Source organism: Bombus pyrosoma, linkage group LG2, assembly GCF_014825855.1.
Source record: "Bombus pyrosoma isolate SC7728 linkage group LG2, ASM1482585v1, whole genome shotgun sequence".
NCBI classification, from domain to species: Eukaryota; Metazoa; Arthropoda; class Insecta; order Hymenoptera; family Apidae; genus Bombus; species Bombus pyrosoma.
In genome coordinates this window covers 10784098-10808951 of record NC_057771.1, presented here as the reverse complement: position 1 = coordinate 10808951, position 24854 = coordinate 10784098, and the positions used below count along the sequence as shown (strand labels likewise).

Below are 24854 nucleotides of genomic sequence, written 5' to 3'. Positions count from 1 at the left end.
TTAGATTTCAGTTCTGTATGGGTCAAGTAAAGGAACATCTGCCTCGAGAGATTCTTGTCCTCGGGAATCATTCGCAACCAGGGCATGGTTTTCTCAACTTCGAACTCCTGAGTATCTTTCTTTTCTGTGTCTTGATCTCTGTCGTTATTATATTTGCTTATCGAGCTTTCTACCTTACATGTATCCACGCTATCTTGATCGATTTCTTGATTGGAAATATCATCCTGTTCCGCAAGGTCCTTGGATTGTTCATCTTTCGGACTGAATGGACGACTTCCGCTTAATGTGTCATTTTCAGAATTGTTTTCCATGATATCTGGTTCTGTGGCGGTCTCTTTATCATCTACACGAGGAGGAATTTCTTTATTTGGCGAACCAGAAGCAGGAGACGAACTATTTGATAGGTTGTCGTCAGATTCGTTAGTTCTCATGTTAGTGTTTTCTAAACTTTGATGAGCATAACGAGCCGAATACTTGGAAACGGGCCTTCCAGGTTCGTGGTACGAATATCCTGGATACGGAGGATAACGCAAAGGTTCCGGTTCCGTTTGTGCAATTTCTTTTTCCTGGGAGATCTTATCGCTATTTTCGCTCATTTTTAAGCCTCTACGATGAAAATTTTGGTCACTTGGACGAACATTTATCGAATCTCCGTAAGCACGAAAATACTGATTATTAGTACCTCTAAGAGTGTCCCAGCCTGTACTGATTGACTCTTTCGATATCGTTCCACCCTTTAAACACGAGACAAGCTTCTGTTGATGATCTCTTGACAATATTTCGAATCTGATTGGAAAAAACAAAATTTAATCAATCATCAAATACGAAAGATCAAATTAAAAAGCAACAAAAATTGTTGAAAGAAGAAAAGAAGTATAAACATCCTCGGAAAGATGTGATAAAGTGGCAATGTTAATATCAAAAAGTGAAGATGACGATAAGGATGAAGAGGAAGAGGTGGAAGAAGAAGAAACGGAATTAGAAGAATCAGAATCTAAGGAATCTGAAAATGAAGACGAATCTCTAGAAAGTCAACGAAATACTTTATAGCTGATACAAATTGTTATACTACATGTCAAATAACATTCTCTTAATTGTACATATATTTTGATATAAACAAGCCAAAGAAAAAAAAACACGTAGGACGTTTAGCTACATAAAGAAAAGGTAATTATCTCCTGAAAGCACAAGTTGACAGACTGAAAGATGATTTAGTAAAACAACGGGAAAATAGTCTCACTCTCCAAGAAGATCTTGACTGCGTGTTAGCAGAGTTAAGTTAATGCAAAAAAAAAAACATTTCTAACAATGATTATGAACAATTGTATACATACACTTATAATTATTACATCTGGAAATATAGAAAATATTATGTTTGAAAAACTAAACGCAACTATTACACGCACACTCACTTATCGCCTAACGTTTCTTGTAGAAAATTATACAAATAGAATTTTTGTTCAATCAACTGCAAAGTACAGAGCTACTATGTTGTACAGATTATTAAACGCACTAATTTATTTTCTTTAGTATCTATGGTAAATATCTTATGTACGCGTAACGATACTTACACTGTCCTTACACGTAATGATGAAACGGACCAGAGATAAAATATCAAACCGTATCTATTGATCGGAACAAAAGACGCAATGTCTGTGGCGCATGTCATATAATGCGTTCTATATAGCACATCTATACACATCTATCGTAATATTTCCCATGAACGCCGGAAATGTTTATATGAGATTACGAATATTGCGTTTTTGCTATTTTGTTGTTAAATATTTTTTAATAAAGACAATTATTACTCGATCATCAAGTTTCTATACAGGTTATTTACAATCTAAAAAATCAATACAACACTTACATGCTGGCAATTGAAATCAATCAACGAGCAGGTTATTCCCAGAATATACAAGCTATATCTTTTCAACGATGATATTTTATTTAGAGTACACAATAACATAAATCACTACGTTTATTACAGCTTCAAGGAAACTGCAACTATGCATTAACGTAGTTTGAAAAGAACGCTTACCTACATCTAACATGACGTATGATAAAATCCCTAGTGATGCTTCTTACACTGGCGTCGCAAACATTCCACTTGCGTATAGTTTACATTACAAGCGTATAGTCATCGTCGTTAACAAATATATCAAATTTTTGTTTCATAATTATATGTTTATTGAACAATATTTTTTTTCTCCTATTTTTCTGTTGCATCGACATTTCTGCTAATACAATTAGAAAAGGAATGTAAAATGCCGAAAATAAATGAACGGAGATGATAGCGGTATTTTTAAAATTCAAAATTATATTTGAAAAATCAGAATATCACTATTGTTTTCCAATGGGTTACATATTCTATGTATATATACAATAGTGCTATAGTTTTAGAACATTATTTGTATCTTAAATGCTCCTAAAACCTGTTCCAGTTATAAAAATTTTACTCGTTATAAACAATCTGACAATAACGAGTATAGTGAAACTGATTACACCGAAGCTAAATTGAAAAAAATATGCTGAATTTTAATCACGGGTTCGTGTTCTTTAGGAGATATTTTCACAGAGATGATACAAACAATGTGAGATACTTTAATTATACAGCTAGAGTTAGTTTGAAAGTGCAGGTAATTAAATTCTTATTGCTCGGTATTATTATCACTCTTAAATTACGTACATAATATGCACGCTAACAAAATAAAATGGGAAAGTAAATTTATTAAAAAAAAAAAAAAGAAAAAGAAAATACGTATGTACATTCGTTTACATAAAAACATTCGACATTACGTTTAACATAGCTTGGGTCGAAAATTAAAACATATGTGTAATATACATGTTTTTCAGCATAACGTTAATTATATACCTAATATGAAATAGTATAATCGAATACGTTTCATTGCGCGTTTTCGGTTTTATAATTAGGGTATGAGTTTACACGGCCAACAAACTGCTTTACTTTTGCGACTTTTGAATGAATTAGTAATCTTCATGTTGGACACCTATCCAAACACAGCAGAAATAAATATACCTCTTCTTTTGTAGCAATATATTGGCGAATGATATATCGGCGTCGGTGTATTAATCTGCTGAGTTTTTCATAAGACTATGAATGTTAATATGTTTTTTACCCGCATTTATATTTTTACATCCACATAGAATTACAAAATAAATACTGAACGTTCGCATTTTCAGCAATACGACAGTAAGAATTTCCATATCGATGTAAGTATTATATTTCGATTTCATAGAATACTGAATATTAAGCGAGTAATGATTTTCTTGGTTGGCAAGGTCAATAGAACCTAACATTTCGCTTTTATACAATTTTAGTGTTAGGAATGCTAACCATTGCTATATTTCGACGTATTTTAGATTCAACTAGTGTAGGTTTGTATTAGTCACTTGTGAATATTTTTTTTAGAATCTGCATTACTTATTTAATATCCTGTATTCGTGAAAATACTTCTGAAGAATGCACAGAGCTATCCAGGCATAAAGGAAGACAGCATTTACCATAATAAAAAGCAGAACATAAAAAATATTTTGGTCATTTTAAATAATATATAAGCAGTAGTTTCCTTTCTTTTTTCTTCGCCCAGATTGCACAGTGACATCGATAAAACTGAACATTATCAAATAGAAATCCTATACTAGTCAGGTCCATTCTCTTATATTATGAAGATGCGATATAGTGTTAATGAGTTTTTGTGATAATAAATAATTATTGATTGAAATCCAGTACTAAGTTCATTGCCATTTCTTATGGTTTTACACGGTAACCAAATTGCACTTGCCGAAAGTCTTTGTAACAGTTTAAAAAAAGGAAAAAAAAAGAAAAAATACACGTTTTCATGTAACTTTAACTTCTGCTTTAAATTTCTTTTCTTCTACCAATTTAACATCAGTTACATGCAAATTATGAATACTTTTTGCAGCAAACTTAATTACAGATTGAGTTGAAACTTGAGTAGTGTGTCTAAGATCTAAACGTTTAAGCACTTTACATCTCGCCAAATGATCTAATGTTGCTTCTGTAAGTAATCTACAGTTTGCCAAATTCAATGATGCCAGGTTCGTCACTGCTTGCGCTGGTGGAGTTGCTAATTGAGCTACACCAGCATCAGTAACTCTACCACAAGAAGAAAGATCTAATGTCTCCAGATAGGGTAAATGTTGAACTATATATCTCAAAGCTACATCAGTTATATCACATCCAGCCAAAGATAAATTTTTAAGATGTTTTAGTCTTGAAGTTTTATCGATTAGACCAGGCCTCGAATCTGTAGGTGGACTGAGCATTTCTCTCAAACTTGAATCATTTAGTCCAGATACATGACTTAGATCTAAGGTAACAAGTGGTGGACAAGTGCATGTTCTTAAAGCACAGACTCCAGTCCACGTACAACCTTGTAAAGATAATGTTCTGAGCTGTGGTAATCTACTTAATAGCCAAGCTAATTGTCTTTTAGTAACATTTGTCCAGTCAAGGGACAGATTTTCCGGTTGGCGGCGTATTATACCAGTTAAGTGTAAAGCTGTTAGATGGGAATGAGACATATCCAATTTTCTCCACAAACTAGGATCTATACTATATCTGGCCCATGTACGGCAAACCAAGGCACAATTCGCCAGGTCCTTTATATTTAAAAATCTAAAAATAGCAAGTAATGCTGTCTTGTCATATGCTAAAGATTGTCCATTAAAATCGGGCCCTGGTCTTTGAACAGGCGGAAGTGGAACAGGCCTAACCACCACGTGGGGCCTCTTCAATGACTTACTACTTGAACCAGTTAATTGTACAGCTAATTGTGTACGCAAAGCTGTTCGCTGTTCACCCTCAGCCGGTTCTCTGTCATTCCATGCCTGGAATTTTTTGTATAGAAACCATGAATAATTTCGTATTCTTAGACCGTTTCAGATTCCATTTGGGGACTTACATCGCTGGGATCGGGTCTTGAACGTTTACTTGGTGTGGTAGCCCTTTCAGAATCTGTTGTGGGTGCTGATGAAGCTGCACTAGATACGGAAAGTTTTCGAGCACGAGCCTTAGGTTGTCGTGGTCTACAATCTAGATTTCGACCGCTTTCACAACACTCGGGACATTCCCAACTGTTCGGTAAATCGTCGCTAACGGTTATGGTTTGTGGATCCAATCCTATACATTCAGGATGTACAATGTCGAAGCATATCGAGCATTCTACTAAACTTGACGAAGCTGTAGGTGTTGGCTTTCCTGTATCGAAGATTAAAAATGAAGTATCTCTACTTATTACCTTAACAATAGATTGATAATTCATTGAAAGAAATAAAAACATAAATAAGTACCCATTAACGGTGCAGGCGGTTGACCCCAACCATCTAATCGACAAACTTTACAAGCTGCAGTAACTGGAAGCATAGGTCTCAAACATTGCCTCATTAAGCACGTTTGTTTGGCACGACCACTTCCACCAAATTTTACCATATCTTGACAGTACATACATTCTCCACAATCAGTTCTTGTACATGCTTCACACTTCTTACATCTAGTACGCCTTCGTCGCGGAAAAGCTCTTTCCGACTTTTCTTGCGAGTGATGTCTCTGAATCTTTGTAAAACTTTTCTTAGTTATCCTCAAGCGTTCCTGTTATACCAGTAATGTCGTAAGATATGTGTAAATATGATGTAAGAAATAAACATTATTAATAAAATTTAACATTTTATACATACTCTTTCAGCAATTGTCAAGGGAGGTGGAGGTGGTAAAACAGGATTCCCTGTTACAGCTGCTTCTGGATTATCATGTCTATGTTGTTCTACTAGACATCGAACATCATGAATTAAGGCAACCGGATCACGAATTAGCTCAGGCACATTCTTCTTCGTAGAAGGTAGCGAATGTAGATACATAACTATTGCTTTTAAACCATGCAATTCAAATGGTGTTAAATGTACATGTTGGTGGTGTTGTGGTACTGAATGTTGACGTTGTGATTCAGAAATATCCAAGTGACTTCTGCCTAGAAGAACATGAACATATCTCTCCAAAACATACCTGTAATAAATAACAAAAAATCGCTGTATAGATAATATAACAGATTTCTTTTGAATCTCTTAAATAGTTCATCATACCATAACATTTCGGTGAAAAATGGATATCTGAATTTTTGTGGCACTTTTGTATGTTCTTCTACTTGTGCAACTTTTAATTGTTTTTCAATACCAAAACTGTGTAAAAAGTTTCCACCAAATACTAAAGAGTCTTGAGGAGTATACACAGCATGAATCCAACCAGTTGGAATAAACAAAGTCATGCCAGCTGTTAAAGTTATCCTACCACATCTGTCTACCATGTCTCCAAAGAATACATCAGATTGTTTACCACTTAATACCCATTCTTGGTAAAGAGTCAAATTCTTTTCAGTAGGAGGAATAAGCCAAAATATTTTACCACCTCTTAAAATGTGATACCAAACACTGGTTCCACCAAAATCAACATGAAAGTCTGTATAACAACCTTTTACAGACATGAGACAATACTTTTGCACTTTTGGATACATCATATCTTCCAACAGATTTGTAGATTCCACTTGTGCTTCTTTTAGGTGTCTTGGCCATACAACATCTACCCAATCAACCTGTCGCACTATTTCAGGTGATTGTACATAATTTTCTAACTTGGTATGACTGAACTCTAATGAAATTACATTTAACAGTCGCTCTTTGTTGGGATCTTCATAATACTTTTGCCATTCTTTCATTGTCATATCTTCATTCTTCTGTGTATTAACATCCATTACATCCAATATCCTTTTTGAACCTGACAAACATTGACAATGAATATTTTTGAATAATCTGGATATTAAATAAAATATGTTTAATGAAATCAAACATACCAACACAAGTTCTGACATCATTCACAGTAAAATTTGTACTGGGGACTCTTAATCCCAATCCAGATTTATCCCTAAAGAGCAATGGTATGCTCAGACCATGTTTTTGCAGGTATGCTAAATTGAATTCAGAACCTGCCATTTCACGGAATAACCCAGTGAAATTGTTAAGGTTGTATCTTTCACACTCGATTTTTTCATCGAGTTGGAAAGTCCTACGACCCTCAATTTCCTCATCGCCTATGGTCCAGTCGTCTGTATATAATTTTCGAGTTCTTTCTCGCTACAATAAAATTCATGACAAATATGATTTTTTTAGCAAAATTTTATAAACTTCATATAGAACAATTGGAATTAATGTTAAATTAAAAAGTTATGCTAGGTTTGTTTACCAATTGACGCCTTTTTGGCAGAGAAGTAGAGTCATCGGCCATTGCAGACATGCTGTCAGAAACGTATCACCGAAATCTCATCGAATATTCAATGTATATTGTCCTTTGAAGGTCAAACTAGTTCCTTTAATATTATATAAACACAATCTCGTTTATTATTTACATGTCACGCACAATAGTCTAATGTTAACATCGAACTTTTCTTTGATTTTACTTTCCCAGTAAAATGAGGTCGCCATTTTGTTGCCGGCCAATGCTACCAATAAGAGCCATAAAAAATCTCACAGCATTTCATATAATGTTATGTTACATCTGGTTATATATAAATTTAAAAAATACTTCCCTATTTTTACATAGTATTATAGGACATAAAAGTATATATTTTTTAAAGATATTATAATTGTACAATTTTTAATTACATTTCATATAAGATATCAGCAATGATCTAGAGATTTTGCATCATTTCAGGAACTATTGATGTGTTCCATATTACAGTGTTAAGTCCTAGTAGTATTACATTGTATGGATATTTTTTGACAATTTAGAGTTAAGAATCGAATATTGACATATTTATTTATATTATGGTGTTTTTAATCTTTTATTTTTTTATATAATCACAAAATATTAATCATATAGAGTTGTAAAGATATCTTTTCATCTATAAAACTTCAAATATTTATTAAAGTGAGGAAAGTTTTAAAAAATAAAGACCTCAATAAACGAGTTAACCATGATGAGCCTTCGTGATAGGCAAATAAATGCCTTAAAATTGATGTTAAATCTGAATCAACCGGAAAAGAAATTAGAAGAAGCAATACCAGTGTGGAAAGTTTTAATTTATGATAGACTTGGACAGGATATTATTTCACCATTAATATCTGTAAAAGAACTCAGAGAACTTGGTATTACACTCCATATGCAATTACATTCTGACAGAGATTCTATTCCTGAAGTACCAGCTATTTACTTTTGTGCACCTACAGATGAAAATCTTGGTAGAATTGGCCAAGATTTGCAAAATGGGTTATATGATATTTATCATTTGAATTTTATATCACCAATAACCAGGCAGAAGATGGAAGATTTAGCAGCTGCTGCATTGCTTGGAGGTGTAGTGTCAAATATTCACAAAGTATTTGATCAATATTTGAATTTTATATCATTGGAGGATGATTTATTTATCCTGAGACATCAAAATAGTGATGTCATATCGTATCATGCAATTAATCGGGGTGAAGTAAAAGACACTGAAATGGAATCTGTAATGGAAATTATAGTTGATTGTCTTTTCTCTGTATTTGTTACATTGGGTACTGTACCGGTTATAAGATGTCCAAGAGGGAATGCTGCAGAAATGGTTGCTAAAATGATTGATAAAAAACTAAGGGAAAATGTTTGGGATACAAGAAATAATTTATTTGAAAGTGAAACAACTGGTCATTATAGTTTTCAAAGACCACTTTTAATTATATTGGATCGTAACATAGATATGGCAACACCATTACATCATACATGGACCTATCAAGCATTGGCGCATGATGTATTAGAAATGACATTGAATAGACTTGTTGTCGAGGAAAATGTGGGAAGATCTCCTGCAGGAGGAACACGTTCAAAGACTAGAGCTTATGAATTAGATAACAGAGATAGATTTTGGTGTCAACATAAAGGTAGTCCATTCCCTAGAGTAGCTGAAGCTATACAAGAGGAGTTGGAACAGTATCGTACTTTTGAAGATGATGTTAAAAAGCTCAAATCATCTATGGGTATTGATAATGATAGTGAAGTAGCATTATCAATGGTTTCCAATAATACAGCACGTTTGACAAATGCTGTTAATAATCTACCACAACTCTTGGAAATGAAACGATTGATTGATATGCATACATCAATTGCAACAGGTATTCTGAATTTTATAAAGTCCAGGAGACTTGACACATTTTTTGAATTAGAAGAGAAAATAATGAGCAGGCAAACATTAGATAGAAGTGTATTAGAAACGATAAGTGATCCAGATTGTGGTACTCCAGAAGATAAATTACGTCTTGCTATTATATATTATATTTGTACAAATATGTCAGACAGTGAATATAGTAAACTTGAGACAGCATTATTTGCTGCTGGGTGTGACTTAAATCCTCTAATATACATAAAACGATTAAGAAGTTACACCCGAATAGCAGAAATCCAAAATAATTACGAAGGTGGTGGTACTAAAACAGTTAGTATGTTTTCAAAATTAATGAACCAAGGATCATCTTTTGTAATGGAGGGAGTAAAAAATTTGGTTGTTAAGAAGCATAATTTACCAGTCACAAAAATAGTTGATGAATTAATGGAATCAAGGCAATCATCTCAAGCAGATGATTATTGTTATTTAGATCCAAAGCTCTTAAAGCCTACAGAACAAATGCCAAAGAATAGACCAACATTCCAAGATGTAATTGTTTTTATTGTTGGTGGCGGAAATTACATAGAATATCAAAACCTAGTGGACTATGTAAAACAAAAAAGTGGGGCTGGGGTCAATAAACGAATCACGTATGGTTCTACAACATTTATTAATGCAAAACAATTACTTAAACAACTTTCACTCTTAGGACAAGAAGTTCATTCGTAAAATTTGCATATTATACAATAAATATCTGAAAATACTTATTTCCCATTCCCTTATAACGTACAGTGATTTTCCACATTACTGTAATTGACTCTTTGTAAAAATGTAAAATAAATAAAATACGTTTAATTATTTTAAATACAATTTTTCTAATTGTATTTACCTGTCATTAAACTTGTTACATCTAATACATGTCCATGGTCCAGATGTATGATCAATTAAAATATGCTGTATAAAAAATCTAGGGATTTTTTGCTAGAGTTCTTTGTTAAAGAAACAAACCTGTACTTCAAATTGTTTGATCAATGGATTATACATACAATTAAGATCTTCTCGTGGAATATTAAAAATTTAGTGAACATCGTATTAAAACATTCATTTTTATTCACATCACTTTGTACTAAATTAAAATGGCTACCATACAAGAAGAAGTAAAAAATTTTATTCGACGAGCTGTTATTACAACAGACCCGCAAAAAGCTATTACGGAATACTTCTTCTCGAAGCAAAAAGATCGTGATATTAAGTAATGTAACAAAGAAATTATTTCATATAATCAATTTGCGATACATTACAAGTATATTCTTTGCATTCTTTTATTTTCAGTTCGATAACAATTAGGAAACTGATGTAAAATTTTATGAAAAAGGTTGTCAAAGTATCTTATTTTTATGCTTTTTCTTTATATAATTAAAAAAAAAGCTAACATCTCCAAAGATATGTGAGTTTTGTCTTTTATGTATTAGAAAGTATCCTGAATGGGATAAGCCAAGAGTTTACCCGGCATTAGAAATAGTTAGAGCGCGTTGTGAGTTAGCAAAAACCGAAGAGAGATTACGTGCAAAATGGGTCGAACAAGAGAAAAAGCGGAAATTCATGGACGAGCAATGGGACGAGATGAGACATCAAGAATTGTTCCTCCGAGAATCATTTATAAAATTCAACAGATTCGTGAGGGAAAATCAAGAAAAACGCGATCGCGCGGATAGCAAAATTAAAGAAGAACGCGATCGTCAAGCAAATAGGATGGAAGAAGTAACATATCACAATAAAATTAATAAAGAAAATTATTTACGTAGTAGTAGAAATATAATATTTTTTATTTAGTAGAGAACATATGTTTTAGATAAAAGAACTCGAAGAAAAATTAAGTTACATGAATGATGTTCGAGATAGGATGAAGAAATATGTAAAAGAATATAAAAAATATCATGATTATTTAGACAGGGTCATCGTCGAAACAGGCGAATTTCATTCAATTTCTGAGATTTTCAATCGTTACGAAACTTTAATCGAAGCACGAACGATTTTGTCCGAACATCAGGATAAAAATCTTGAGATATTAGAAGAAAGGGGAACAGAAATGGTAATTTTCTTAAGATATATTTTATTAGTTTTCCATTTATAATTGTACAATGGAAAGGATGCGTATCTCTTTTTTTATAGCATCATATGACAGAAGCAAAGTCACAAAAAATTATGGGGTTGAATAGTAAATTAGCGCAACTACAAGCAAGACGCGATTGGGCAGAAGTACAAGCTCGTAAATGGGAAACAATCGTGGCTGAAATAAAAGTAACCGCAGCGGAGAAAAATTTGGAGCACATGCAAGTAAAAACGTGTTGCTGGAATCTATATCAACAGATCTGCAAGAGAAAGGATATTCCCGTGACTGTAAGCAAAGATGACGTCGAGCAACAGTTAGATCATATTAAACGAACCATTCTTGAATTAAAACGAATCATAAGAGTTGCAAAAAAACGCGCAGCGAAATAAGAGGATCGTTTTACTTGAAATTACTTGTCCAGCTACTGTAAATAAATATTCTAAAGAAATTAAATATATATAATACTGATAAGTATCTTACTATTGTTACTAAAAATTGGATTGAAAATTTGTGGCAGAACAGTTTTACGAGTCGCACAATTACGTCGAGGATTCGGCCAATTACCTTGTACTTCGTAAATGTTAATGATTGTGTATCCAATTTACAGGCTTTCTGTTACCATTTTATTGATATCGTTTCTGTATGATTTTTCTAGCTGCCGGTAAATGACAACCAGATATATTATGCAGGAGTTCCGAGTAATCTTCTTCGAGTCTTTGTTTTAACTTTTTAGTAGCTTCATCGCGCGTTAATGGATGTTCCAAACCTTCGGATACGATCTGTAATTCTTCTTTTTCGATACATCTATACGATTTAATTTTCTCAATAAATATTCGTTATAAACATTACATGCAAAGAAGCTAAACGAAAACAAAGAGATAAGAAAAATTCCAAAATATTGGAAATAGGGAAGGATAAGAAAGGAAGGAGAAATAGATGGAGGTAGATGGAATCGAAGGACTTACAAGGCACAGGGTTGAGTAGGGGCAATATATTCAATAGGAGGCACTTTCAATCTGGGTCTTCTCTCTTCGTCAAGTCGCAATTGTTGCGTTCTGGTAGCTTTATCTAGCCAATATACTTTGTGGAACATCTGAGTAATACGTTTTTCAATGATTTCTAAGTATAGCATGACATTGCACGTTGTTATCTGTTCATTATCACCTAACAGTTGCAAGATCGGAGAATTGTCACAACGAATTGCTTTAAAGAGAGAATCTATTCCTTTTAACAATTTCTCTATTACGTCGTCACACTGAAACAAATAATAAAGTTACTCATTTAAACAAAAATATTTAATTTCTAAGGAAATTCAACGTCGTGGTTTGATTCCGTAGATTTTGATTCTTTGATATTCGATGAAATTAGTAAGATATCACCTGTATCAGATTTTCTTCAGCCGCATCAGCGAGAGCGGTTTGTTCTTCAAGTTCTCGTTTGAGTTTCTCCAATGTTTCGGCCTGTTTTTGATCAGTAACTTCGTTCATAATTCGTGCGTCTTGTATAGCTATTGACAATTGAGCCATCCTCGACTGGAGACCTTCCAGTTCATCGTTTAATTCGTTCACATAACTGAATAAAGCAAAGTTTTCTTCTTCTTGCTTGATAAAGTGCGCTATGAGCTTATCGACATCGTGCACGCCTACAAAAATGATTATTCGTTACAAAATTTACTACGCTTGAACTTTAATATTATTTTAATGTTATTATAATATTAATATTAATATATGTTTTAATATTATGTTTCGTGTCGTTTCGCGATATATGTGGAAGATAAAGGAAACACAAATACCGGTGAATTCTTTAATCAATTGTAAGATATTTTTATAATTCTCGATCTTATCTTGTTTCTCTTCCATTTTCGCTTTCCTTTCAGCTGCACGTTTTGCATTCAAATCACCCATTTCGCGATATTGTCCTTTTACACCAAGAAATTCTTGCAATTTCATTTCATTGTCCATTGTCCTTTGTAATTCGCACATTTCTGACACGTGAGCCTTTAGATCTCTTAGTCCCCTTTAAAGAAAATAATATTTCAATGTTCATTTCTGTTCGAAAGATTGTACACCGTCGCCGGAAGCAACAGAAGTGTAAGTCAATTAATGATCCGACAAATAAAATATTGGATAACCGATGTAGAAGCGAGATCACCGGATGTTATCACGCGTCATTGATTTCCGATCGTTACTCTTGGTTCCGAGTTTCTAATTCAACGATGGATAATTCGTTCTACGTGAAATACGAATAACTTTCAGGTCATTAACGTAATCCTTAGAGTTATGGGGACAACGATCCAATCTTTTCAACTTTCGCAGCTATTCGTTGGTAAAGAGTGTCGTGAAACTTGTGGCAACAGTACTAAGTACGTTTCTGTGTAGTTTCATTTTATACTGATATTCAAGATAAAAGATTCTTCAAGAGCATACCTCTCACGAAGAGCTTGAATCTTGTTCAATTCTTCGTCCCTTTGATTGAACGCGATGGTAGCTTGCTCTATTAAATCATTGATAATTTGTTTTCCGGCGTTTAATTGATTAATTAACTTATTCCAAAGTATTGTGAACTGCGATCTTTCCTTCAGCATATTTTCGATTTCTTCTCGAAGCTTTTTGTTTTGAGCAACTACAATATTGAACCTTTTCGTTGCTACTTCAAGCCGATTTTCCAATATACAAACCATTTTACTTTGTTGTAAAGATATTTCTTTTAGTTGCGTGTCTGTCTTAATTTTTGTTTTGAACATTTCAACCTCTTTTGATAACTGAAAATAAAGCATTTTAATAGTATCGTTTCATCTTGAAACATTCATACTTGAAATCAAGATCAACGATTGATGAACCTTGCGAATTTCATTATCGAGCTCTGCTATTTCCTCCTTCTCCGTCTTTATCATCTCGTCATATTTTGCTTGCGTTGTTAACATACACTTTAATTTTTCTTCCATTTCCTCATCTTTACGAACAAACGTTTTCGAAGTTGCAGTTTTAATACGAAGAACGAGTTCTGCCTTTTCGTACTCCAAGCGATTAATCATGTTCATTTGATTGTGCAGTTGTAATTTTGCATCCTCTGTACAAGCACCTCGATCATTTTCCATTATCCTATACTGCCTTTTCAATCTTGAAAGTTCAGCTATAGCTATCGTCTCAAGTTCTATCTCGTCCGGTATATGTTGCGGTTTATGCGCCATTATGGAGCTTTATTTTTCAATAATTACAACCTTTCAAAACATAATACGATTTTGTTATATTTTTACCACTATCATTTTTCTTTAAATGTTAATTTCTTATTTCTTTCGACATACAATAAAAATACACGTCACAGTTAGTCTACAATTTCTCAAACTTTATTTATTGAGCAAACTTTATTACAAACTATACACTACTTGTTGTTTAAAATTCTTTTCATCGATTGACGTTTAAGTATAAAGGTTAGTGCGAAACTCACTATTTATTAATCATTTATAGAAAGTTACGCTCAATGGATCCGAGATTTTTCCGGAAGTTGGCAACGTTCACATCCGTGTCTTTCTCACCGTCCACGTAGATGATCTTTAGGATCCACGGAGAGGAAAACACTTTCCCAATGTAACTGTCGATGAGGTTCAGCGGCGACATTTGAGAAATACATCTGCCACCCTATATAGCTCTACTAGCTGTACGTGCGGCACCGTTATTCTTTCTTGTTGATATTTCCGGTTGCCAAGCACCCTCTCAGGGGTGTATAGTAACAGAACCTTCGTTTTATGAGTTAGCGAAAAATGTTCAAGTGATCTTTCATCGTTATACAAGAAAGACCGGTTTGCAAAGAATTAAAAGAAACATATAACGAAGAAAGATATCATTTCCAAAAAAAAAAAAAAGAAGAAAAGGAACAGTACAAAAAGATTAAAATGATTTGTTGAATATCAAAGTGACGCTTTACTTTTCTGATAAGACCAGTTACTCAAAAAACCACTAGATGGTGCAAGCCGTTTGATGATAACTAAAGTTATTAAATAATTACATTACTAAGAACGCTTGATTGCTAACGAATAGTGTCATGTGATCACCAGCTCTTCAAAAAAATGTCAATTTCATTACATACTTTTCCTTTAATCGATCTATTACTAGGCAGTTTGTAAAGTGCTGTATAATAAAGTAAGTTTCTTTCTTTCGCGAAGATGCATCTCTTTTTTTTTCATTCGTTCGTTCAATTTTACGTTGGAATTACAGTGAAACTGCTCGAACCATTTTGTATGAAACATATTTTCTAACTCTCGAAAGAGTTTATTTATTTTGTGCTATATTAATTTATAGGTCGATATTGAAGAAAGTAATAGGAATTTCAACATTTATTTTAACATAATACATCGGTAACAGCGGTACATGTAGGAGGATCGTACGTTAAACATGATCCATAGATTTCGTGAGATCGAGTCAGGTGGCGGTTCGACGTGGGTCAAGCAGTGGGGGTAACGCTGGTGGTGGGTACAGCCAAGGGAGAGGTTAGTATGCTTATAGAGGGAAAGGTCGACAGGTCGATTGTCTTATGTTTTCATATAAAATCCTGTCACACTGTATTTTTTCTTATTACCCGCGTTTTATTTTCTCTCTATGATCATTACAATGTGAAGAACAAGTGAATACTGAATACTATGCATACACGATGCGAGATAAACGTAAATTACTCGGAAGATAATCTAATGCGATAACGTAGCGTCGGTGGTGATACGAACGATCACAATCGAGATACATAATTACACTGAGGATCGAATTTAGCAGTGCGAGTGAACGTTTTCGTAGCGGAACGCGCCTGACCAGTCGAACGAATTACTTTCAGCCGAGGTCTCGGAGGTGGGAGGATCTCTACTTGGCTGAGAAGCACGGCGCACGATTCCGTAATATTTATTTTCTACTGGCGGCTAGTGAGTCACTACCTGGCCGACCACGGTGCGGCGAGCTGGTCGCCTCGTGTGTCCGTGTCCTTCTGCGCGTGCTTCTTGCAAACAGTGAGTTCACGGTGACGCTACGAGCCAATCGAGATTGTCTTGTACAAAAGGACCTACAAAGGATAACGAGAATAAAGGGGATTATTGGTGAAAAAGATCATTCTCCTTTCACGACGATCGTATCGATTCCACGGTGATCGTATCGTTTCCACATTGTCGAAATCCAAGACGGAATGGAATACAAAAGCATCATCGTCTCATTGAAATCGGTATAGTTCAAATGCTAAGCAGAATATTCTGAACCACTGACGTCATATTTATCGAGGGACAACTGAAAACAAGTGCAGCACTTGTTATGTTGCGAAGGTTATATCGATATTCGTAAAAATGGGTCGCAGAATACGATCGACAACAGACGCTAGTGTACCTTGATATATCAGTCTGATGTCCAACATTGAGTTTCAGGATACTACGTTGAATCGTAATTTTATTAGTAGTCGAATACAATTTGTGCATCGATCACTTATTTATTTACGTGTCGTAGTGAGCAGTGCGGCAATTTCTGCGTGTGTATCGTACCTGGAAACGATCGTGAGCAAGACGGTAGAGGGGTTACGTCCGTATGTTATACCCGTGTTGGTCGTTTCGAAGCGTGGTTACATTGTTGACTTTCTATCGTAAAGTCAGGAATCGTTGCTGCCTCTACGTTCGCGTGTAGTAACGAGGAAACGGAGCAGAACAACGGAATTAGTCCCGTAACAATTCACCTGGTTTTTTCACTCGTCGGAGAATGTTGCATTGACAATCGATTGACAATCGATCGACAAGCGATCAGTCGAATGTCGATCGATGCTAACCTAGGATTTTATCGCGGCATATCTCGCAAGAACTCTTTATTTTCAAACTATTTCGTAGTGAGTCGATCGTGCGAACGTGCATGTGTAGTGTGACGAATCGTGTATTGGCTACGATTTATGGAAGTATTCGAGAGCAATATACTCGTCAAAAGATTACGTCCGTGAGTGTGATCACAGCTGATCGTTCCTGATAGTGAGAGACTTTATTGATCGGCGAGAGAACCTGTTTGGATAGTGTTGTGCACGAGTCGAGGCGAGGAAAAAGTGAACTTCTACACAGTCTTTATTTTTGCACACGTCGTGCAATTTATTTACAATATTCGAAGGTGAGCGGCGTGACTCACGTTATTCAGCTATGTTTTCGAAATTTTGAATCAGCGTGATATTCGCACAACGCACATTCGAATATTTCTAACTTGAAGATAAGCTACCTTAGTTATCAAAGCTTTTAATCGTATAGGAAAAAGCAGTTAAAGATCCCACTTTATATTTTATATATTTTGTTGAGGAGTCGATACATTTTCAATTACCTGCATACCATATGCCAACGATTTTCTTCGATAAGAAATGAAGATCGAGCAAGCTTCAACGACATCGCTTTTCGAGTGAGATTTTAGATATGTATATACTACGTATTAATGTCAATCATTCGCGACACAAGTATCGCGTGGTACGCGACATTCAAACTACATTACTTCTATTGGATTGCCCGTGTTGATTAGTGTGTATACCCGCATTTTGTGCATTACAAATGACTGTGACGTTGAGACGATCGGCCACCTGGTTTCGCGAGTGTCATCATTACGAACGACAATAAAAGTCACGCGTTCGCCTGACACGTGACATTCGATCGACAATTGGCGAGCGTGTAACGACTCGCTACCACGATGTTACCGAAAAAAGACGGCCATCCGGAGCCGTACGCTCTGGAGGATATGATATCCGACCTTCAAGCGCGACGAAATTCCCTAGACCAGGAGGACCTCGAGGATCCGGTAGAACTTCTAAAAAAACGCGACAAAGACCTTGTATTGGCCGCAGAATTGGGAAAAGCGCTTTTAGAAAGGAACCAGGAATTAACCAGACAGAGTGAAGCACTCACTGAGGAGTACTCTTCAAAATTAGAGGTAAGCTTTTATTTAAAGTTGATCGGTTATATTTTTGTTTGTTTCTAGCCCCTCATTCTAGTTACTTTATTACTGTATCATGAAGATATCATATTATTATAACACTAGATATACTTCGTTGTTAATTTCGTACTATATCAATTTGTGTTGTGAGAGATAAAGAAAGTATCTTATAATTGGATACGATTAAGGTAGTGTGTTTAATCAAGAAAAAAGAAAATATACGACGATAAAATCGTTGTCTCGCGATAGGTTCGTTTATATCGAAATCAATGTTATAGCTGAAAGTGATATGGCATAACAGTTCGTCGGAAGATTAACGGCACCGATTCGCATTGCGTAAGGGAAGGTTTTATTAGATTAATCGTGGAGGAGTGGTTTGTCTCTAGAGTTCTCATACAGACCGGTTACACACCGTTTCATTACACTGAAAGTTCGCATTAAGGGAGTCGCCGTATCATCTTGTATTAATAGAATAAAAAAAGCCTCTAACTGATCTATGAATAGTGTAGGCAGAGCTATAGGATAACTGTATGCCAACACGCGCGTGAATCGTTGGAAAAAAAACCTAATCAACTAGCTGTCCTTAGTCTAGGTCATTCTAAAATACGGTTATCTTTTCACAATTATTCTTATCATAAAAGCTTTAACGCGTTTATTTTGTACGTCTCAGATCAGAAACTGCGTGTATTTTTACGATATGTTCATAATATCGTTTTGATCGCGCCAGTTAAAGCAAAAATCATGACGTTGAAAAAGAAAACTTCCATAATAAATAACAAAGCATATATATACGTAAAGTTTTACAATATGGTAGTAGATCCTGCTTGTTAGCATACAGGATGTTTATGCTATTAATTACTCAGTACTTTTCCTGTAGTTGGTAGATTTATGAGAAACGTGGCGGAAAACAAATTTTCATTATTTTTTATGCGCAATATAATCACTTGCAGAATGAAGTACATATTTTTAAGATTTTATAACGCTGTATATATATAATAGTATTTTCTAACTGTAATAAATATATATATATATATATATTTATCGTGTACAGTTAGAAAATACTATTGTTTTAGATCAAGTTTTATCTTGTCATAAGAAATGGTAAAATTGTTTCTGTCATAAAAGGCGACCTCTAAGAATCACTTATAAAAGAAAATAAAATATTTGGGATTGTGACGATAAAAATTTTATATTCATTTGTTTTGAATGGCATTGGAATATTTCCCGAAACAGTCAAGTGGATCGGTTAGGGTTGTTGGAGTGGCTGTCTCAAACGGTAGTTTATTAGTGAGCGATTCGCATTGCGTGTGCGCATTCTCCTGCTGGAAGTTTTCATGACTTCTGCCGACTTTTCACAAGAATGAATCGAAACAAGGAAAGAAAAGAAAGGAGAAAAACGAAAAATGAAAGTCGAGGTGTGCAGGCTCGCGAGCGGATAAAACGTTTCTCCGCGGATTTCGCCAGAATCGGGCCACGGGGCACGACTCTGAATTTCAAATGCACTTTTAACGAGTGCCGTGCCGCGATGGAGATTCGAGATCGTGGCGGACGATAAATTTATCTGCGAAAACTAATGGCAACGCTGACATTGAGCGCAGCGTCATTCGTTGATAAACTTCTCTCCGTCACGTGTGCCGATTTCATTTTTCACCTTGTCGCGTCGCTTTCGCGTTCGGTGCGACGCATTTGTACCGCGATCAACGTGTTACTTTTCTCTTTTGACTGCTTGATATTGCTGCGACCGATAGCTATATAGGAATAAATAAAAAAAAATGATTTTACACAGTTTACATCGCATTTCCTAACTATAAAATCGTACAAAATCTTCCAATTTCTATTTAAAGTCTACAAAAGTTCGTTAACTGTACCTTTGGCTATTTTAGCTTTTGTATATCTCTGCTATTTTATAGTGAAATATTCCATTTTCACAAAATTTGACATTAAAATACAGAACTCAAGGATAACGTAGTTGTTAACGTTTTCTTTCTCGTGCCCTTCACGTTGTATTACATATTTTTATGTTTTAATTATGTACGAATCCAAATATGATAAGTTCGAAATCTTATTGAAAAATAATTTGTCATTTTCTTCCTCAAAAATTATATATATATATATTTTATAAATATTTTATAAGTTTATAAGTTTAACTGTTCAGTTTTACATGTTACTAATAAGATTAATATCGTGCTCTATTTTACACTTGGTGCCTACAGAATAAGAATCCAAAATTTAAAAACCGTTATATTCGACTAACAGTATATTATACATCAAATTGTCGGGAATACCAGAATAAAATTTCCAGATTTTTCGCTGTTTTCATAGTTAATTTTGCTCGTTGCCGAGTCACTCTTATGTGTCACGTAACTTGCAACTTGTGAAAATATTATTAACAGCGCTCTGTTAAACGATGCTCTAGCAATCAGAATTTAAGGGAAAATCACGGAATCACTTGTTTGAAGCAGCGGAAAACGCGCTAATCGCAATAATCACGAACCTTCCTGTACAGTATTTGTAATTCTACCTAACTGTTAGAGCATTCAACGAGATTTTAGATATACATATACGATGGCTTTCCATGTATGTTTTTGTATGGAAGTCTCACGCGAGATCATTACCACAAGTGGAATTTATATGCATTCGTAATATCGTCCTACAGCTTGGAAAGCGTAAAATTGAGATGTTCGAACCACGTAACTATATAAATCTTTTTCATTGCAATTATGTATTCCGCGAAAAGTTATTGAGAGACTGTGAATATACAATGCATGCATAGAAAAAGAAACTGTTTATAGTTATATAAAATATGCACGTATATGTATATATGTATAGGAAATAAAATGTAGCGGTTATTATATTAACTTTTTCATATGTGGTGATAACAACGCGTTGTCAAGTGCAGGCCAAGTGTTACTGTTAGGCAGTGTCACGTGCAAGTCGATCGATTATGTAAAATTTACAAACTTGAAATGTTTTACCAAAAGACGCCGGTTACTGGTTAAAGTTATTAGTAAATTTATGCGGACGTCAAAATGTTGATATAATGAACAGAAATAACGAATAAATTTACATTCAGATTAACTTATTGTGTAATTATTATTGGAAATAAAATTCTGACATTTGGTCTGTATTTTTGTGTCTCAAAGTACAAGAAACGTGTCTTTAAATTTCATATTATAGGAAAAAAGAGAAATGAGAATTTGCACAATACAATTATTGGATTTACGAGCAAGCATTCGCGTACTTGTACGATCGCCACTGCATTTGCTATAGTATTTGGAATCAATCTCTATTTATTTAATTATAATCATAAAAACACGAGTTTGTATACTATTGTATTAACGTTCTATTGTGGATATTGGTTTTATTCTTGTCCGCATGTTGCGATGGCGTGTAACTTGCCGACTTGGAGTAGGCAGTCGTACGGTGGTGGACAGAAAGCCACGAAAGCGTGGAAACAAGTCACTTAGGTCTTAGGCAACGTAACGTCAAAGACAATGCCCGGCACCACGGTCTGCCTGCCCGCGTACCCGCTTCTTCGTCTATCTTTCCGCGTTTTGCCTGTCACCGTATTTTTGACCTCCGGAGAACACGCTATGAGCACGCTCCTGTGTTTCTCTTTTGTCTTTGCTTACAATGCTAGTTACACATGGTGCCTGGCTCACGCTTATAAACTGGGATTCAGTTCACTGGGTTACTGCAAACTTCGTCTATTTGAGGCTTGAAACTTTCGACCATTTGTTGAATATGAAAAGATTTTTTGGAAGGTTGTGGAATTAATATACAGAGCGATTGAACACGAGGGAAGCTGGTTTCGTCGGAATGCGTATTTCTTGGAGAATTTCTATCCAATGTTATATTTCTTTCTGATCTGGGTTTCATTCAATTTCTCTGAAAGGATAAATTCTGGCGAGCGAAAGACAAAACACGCGAACATTACGATTACTTGGGCGTTCGCGATTCTTTTTATATTGCAACGTGATGCATTCCAGAAACGATTGTGCTTTCTTTCGAACGGATCTACGTGTCTTCCGCCTTGCTACCGGATATAATTATAGCTTGCGTCATAGCGTTCGGCGAAGATGCATGGAATCGCCAAAGAAGCGACACATTCGAGAAAACGATATTTTATCGGTGGTGCATCGTCACTTTGGTCGATAATTGTACAAAGTCGGAACAGTATCGTGTCGAAGAGATATCGTCATCGATTGTATCGCATCGTTAATACCCGCGTTATTGCCCTCCTATTCTCACTTTATTATATTCATGTGCGATTCACGTGAATGGATTATTTTTTAAATGAACGATACTGGAGTATGTTCTTATCCGGTATCGTTAAGAAAATATTCATGAACGCGTCGGTTCTCTCCTTTTTCCCCCGGTTTTTGTTCAATTTACTCCGCGCTGCTTTCAACAATTTCACTTTCACGATGGCCTTCTCGTTCATAAACGACGCACCACTATGCGTGAACTTGTCCAGGTGCACGTTGGTATAAGATGCGTGTGCGAATTGCAAGAAGGACTCGCATGAAGTAGCCACGACGAGTCTTTGATCGAATGGTTACAATGTTTCGTTTCCGGTTACTTTAATTAAACCCGTTCATGTTACTTTTACAAGTTCGCGTATCCGGCGTTATCGCACATGTGGTGTATGCTTAAAAAGTTACGTAAAGCCTCTAGAAAGCATTTCAACAACGACCGATCGACGGTTTCCCCGACCAATCCACCTCCAACTCGTCCGCCAGCTGTTTCTCTGATTCCATTGCATCGTGGTTTGTTATATCCTCGCATGAATTATGCAGAATCGAGTGGCAACTAAACGGTTGTTCGATTGCGTTTTATCCTTTTTGGACGATCGGTCGATGGCATCGACGCGTTGCGAAATATTTGATTATTTAATAACAATGCTTTCGGAACGTTCGATGGTAACCCTTCCGTGGTCGAACAACGAAAAATAGTATGGTAATCGAGGGAAAAGAATTTTAATAGCGAAAACGGACAGTGGATTTATACGTACAGGCGTTGAAACGGAGACACTCGCAATTAGTCAGGGAAGAGTTTTGAAATTATAAAATTCAAATGTCGTTAATTTATCGGCGATTAGACTTTAAAAGACATCGATTAGGAATTAATGTTTCTATCATTAGGAATTTGACCTGTGTTTTTATAAGAGTTAATGAGACAAAGGACAGTGAGTCCCGTTTAAAGATTCTAATTAATATTCGCGTGGCATAATCTTGTGATGCACGCTTGCTTCGTTTACAGCTACGAATGATGCGTAATGATGTAGTGTTAATGTTCAATGTTACGGAAATAATTATCCTTTATATGCAATAATGAGACGCTATTTCGGTTTTGTGTTTTAACAAATTTTTAAATTTAATTCTATATAATTCATATTCTACGAAAATGAGTTAAGTTAGAGTTTGGTTTGCTGAATGGTATAATTTTATTAATGTAAATCGTCTGAAAGATATTCAAATTAAATATTGATTAATTCTAGGCTTTTTATGACATGAAATTATCAGAAGATCATAAAGAAGTACTATGTTTTAGAGATAGGTAAGATAAAAACGAGGGAAGAATACAATACCGCAGCATAGTATTTCAGAGTTAAAAGGGAAGCAATGCGTGTAAGGATCTTTAAAAATTGTATTGTCGCTGTTCGATCTCCGGATCACAAGATTTCTCGATATTATACTTCGTTAGAGACTAATGAGAGTATGAATTGAACGCAATTGGATGATTATCGGAAGAAGTAGAACCTTTCGTAGAAACACTTTACACACGGGAAGGTACCAAAAATGTTCGTTATACAATAACAGAAAGCTATTCGTAGTTTCAAATTTCGAAACAATTCAATAAAACTGGAAAGTGTATTTTAAAAAGTAACAACGGACCTAACAGTTTTAAAAAACTTTATTAAATTATCTTATTAAATATATTACAAGAAAGCTGCAATACTGTGAAACATTCGTCACATGTATAATAACAGGGAACTATTTTAAATTGTCTATTTAAAGAAAATTCAGAGTAGCTGAAACGCTTATTTAAAAAAGAGGGCGACGAACCTAAGAGGTTCCAAGGACTTCGGTATCACTGATCCAAATTTACCGAGCTTTTGATGCACTGTTAACAGATGCCGAAAGAAGAAGTGGGTTAAAGTAGCAATGAGATCGAGCCGCTACGTTTGCCTCTCGTTATTGTATAATTGGTAGTCTGAAAGCGGTGGTAGAATAATCGCGGCACCGTGTCGGCAATAAAAAGCGGCACTTACACGGTTGGCACAGCCGAGATCTAGAAAGCCGAGATTCCACGGGCTCCTCGCAGCCGGTGACCTGGGAATTTCGAGCGCGTGAATTACGCGATCTGCCCATTTGCTCGTGGCGCGATTCTGTCTATTAAAAATTCATTAACCTCGTGATAATTAGCTGCGGGATACGCACCATCATTCTGCTAACCATTGGCGTATCCCCATTATCGTTCGTGTCAGAAATTTGTTATTCCAGTGTTCTTCTTTTCACGTTAATGATACGTAGAAGATAAACAGTTGAATAAAGTGTTGGTATAGCATTGGCAGATGTCGTGAGAACGAAACGTGTATTTCGTAACAATGTTGTTCAACTGTTACTCAATTTGTCTAGGTTCTCGATCGTCGGCAGA

The 24854-nt window shown here is 35.2% G+C and overlaps 5 protein-coding genes across 5 annotated transcripts in view; 3 read left to right on the top strand and 2 right to left on the bottom strand.

Annotated features, from left to right (window-relative positions):
- Window positions 1–677: 677 nt before the first annotated feature.
- Window positions 678–7554, bottom strand: LOC122574496 (jmjC domain-containing histone demethylation protein 1-like). The gene is made up of 8 exons (XM_043742167.1): window positions 7274–7554; window positions 6885–7164; window positions 6121–6808; window positions 5719–6043; window positions 5335–5632; window positions 4947–5242; window positions 2039–4872; window positions 678–786 (listed from the first exon to the last, which is right to left on the bottom strand). Exons 1-7 carry the CDS (start codon window positions 7322–7324, stop codon window positions 3859–3861), a joined length of 2952 nt encoding a protein of 983 aa, XP_043598102.1. The 5' UTR covers window positions 7325–7554; the 3' UTR covers window positions 678–786; window positions 2039–3858.
- Window positions 7555–7701: 147 nt separating this feature from the next.
- LOC122574568 (protein sly1 homolog) lies at window positions 7702–10029 on the top strand. Its single transcript, XM_043742279.1, has one exon. It carries the CDS (start codon window positions 8004–8006, stop codon window positions 9891–9893), a length of 1890 nt encoding a protein of 629 aa, XP_043598214.1. The 5' UTR covers window positions 7702–8003; the 3' UTR covers window positions 9894–10029.
- A 113-nt stretch (window positions 10030–10142) lies between these two features.
- LOC122574634 (cilia- and flagella-associated protein 73) lies at window positions 10143–11676 on the top strand. Its single transcript, XM_043742411.1, has 4 exons — window positions 10143–10416; window positions 10637–10925; window positions 11017–11256; window positions 11337–11676. The coding sequence occupies exons 1-4, from the start codon at window positions 10301–10303 to the stop codon at window positions 11664–11666; spliced, it is 975 nt and encodes a 324-aa protein (XP_043598346.1). The 5' UTR covers window positions 10143–10300; the 3' UTR covers window positions 11667–11676.
- Window positions 11677–11900: 224 nt separating this feature from the next.
- Window positions 11901–15544, bottom strand: LOC122574625 (coiled-coil domain-containing protein 63-like). The gene is made up of 7 exons (XM_043742398.1): window positions 14725–15544; window positions 14117–14497; window positions 13704–14038; window positions 13070–13293; window positions 12657–12919; window positions 12243–12532; window positions 11901–12081 (listed from the first exon to the last, which is right to left on the bottom strand). The coding sequence occupies exons 2-7, from the start codon at window positions 14465–14467 to the stop codon at window positions 11901–11903; spliced, it is 1644 nt and encodes a 547-aa protein (XP_043598333.1). The 5' UTR covers window positions 14468–14497; window positions 14725–15544.
- Window positions 15545–16216: 672 nt separating this feature from the next.
- The window catches only part of LOC122574572 (bicaudal D-related protein homolog), a 28176-nt gene continuing 19538 nt past the window's right edge, over window positions 16217–24854 (top strand). The window contains exon 1 of the mRNA XM_043742292.1: window positions 16217–18191. Within this exon, the coding sequence (XP_043598227.1) occupies window positions 17952–18191 (240 nt within the window). The 5' untranslated portion in view covers window positions 16217–17951. The remainder of the gene's footprint in view (window positions 18192–24854) is intronic.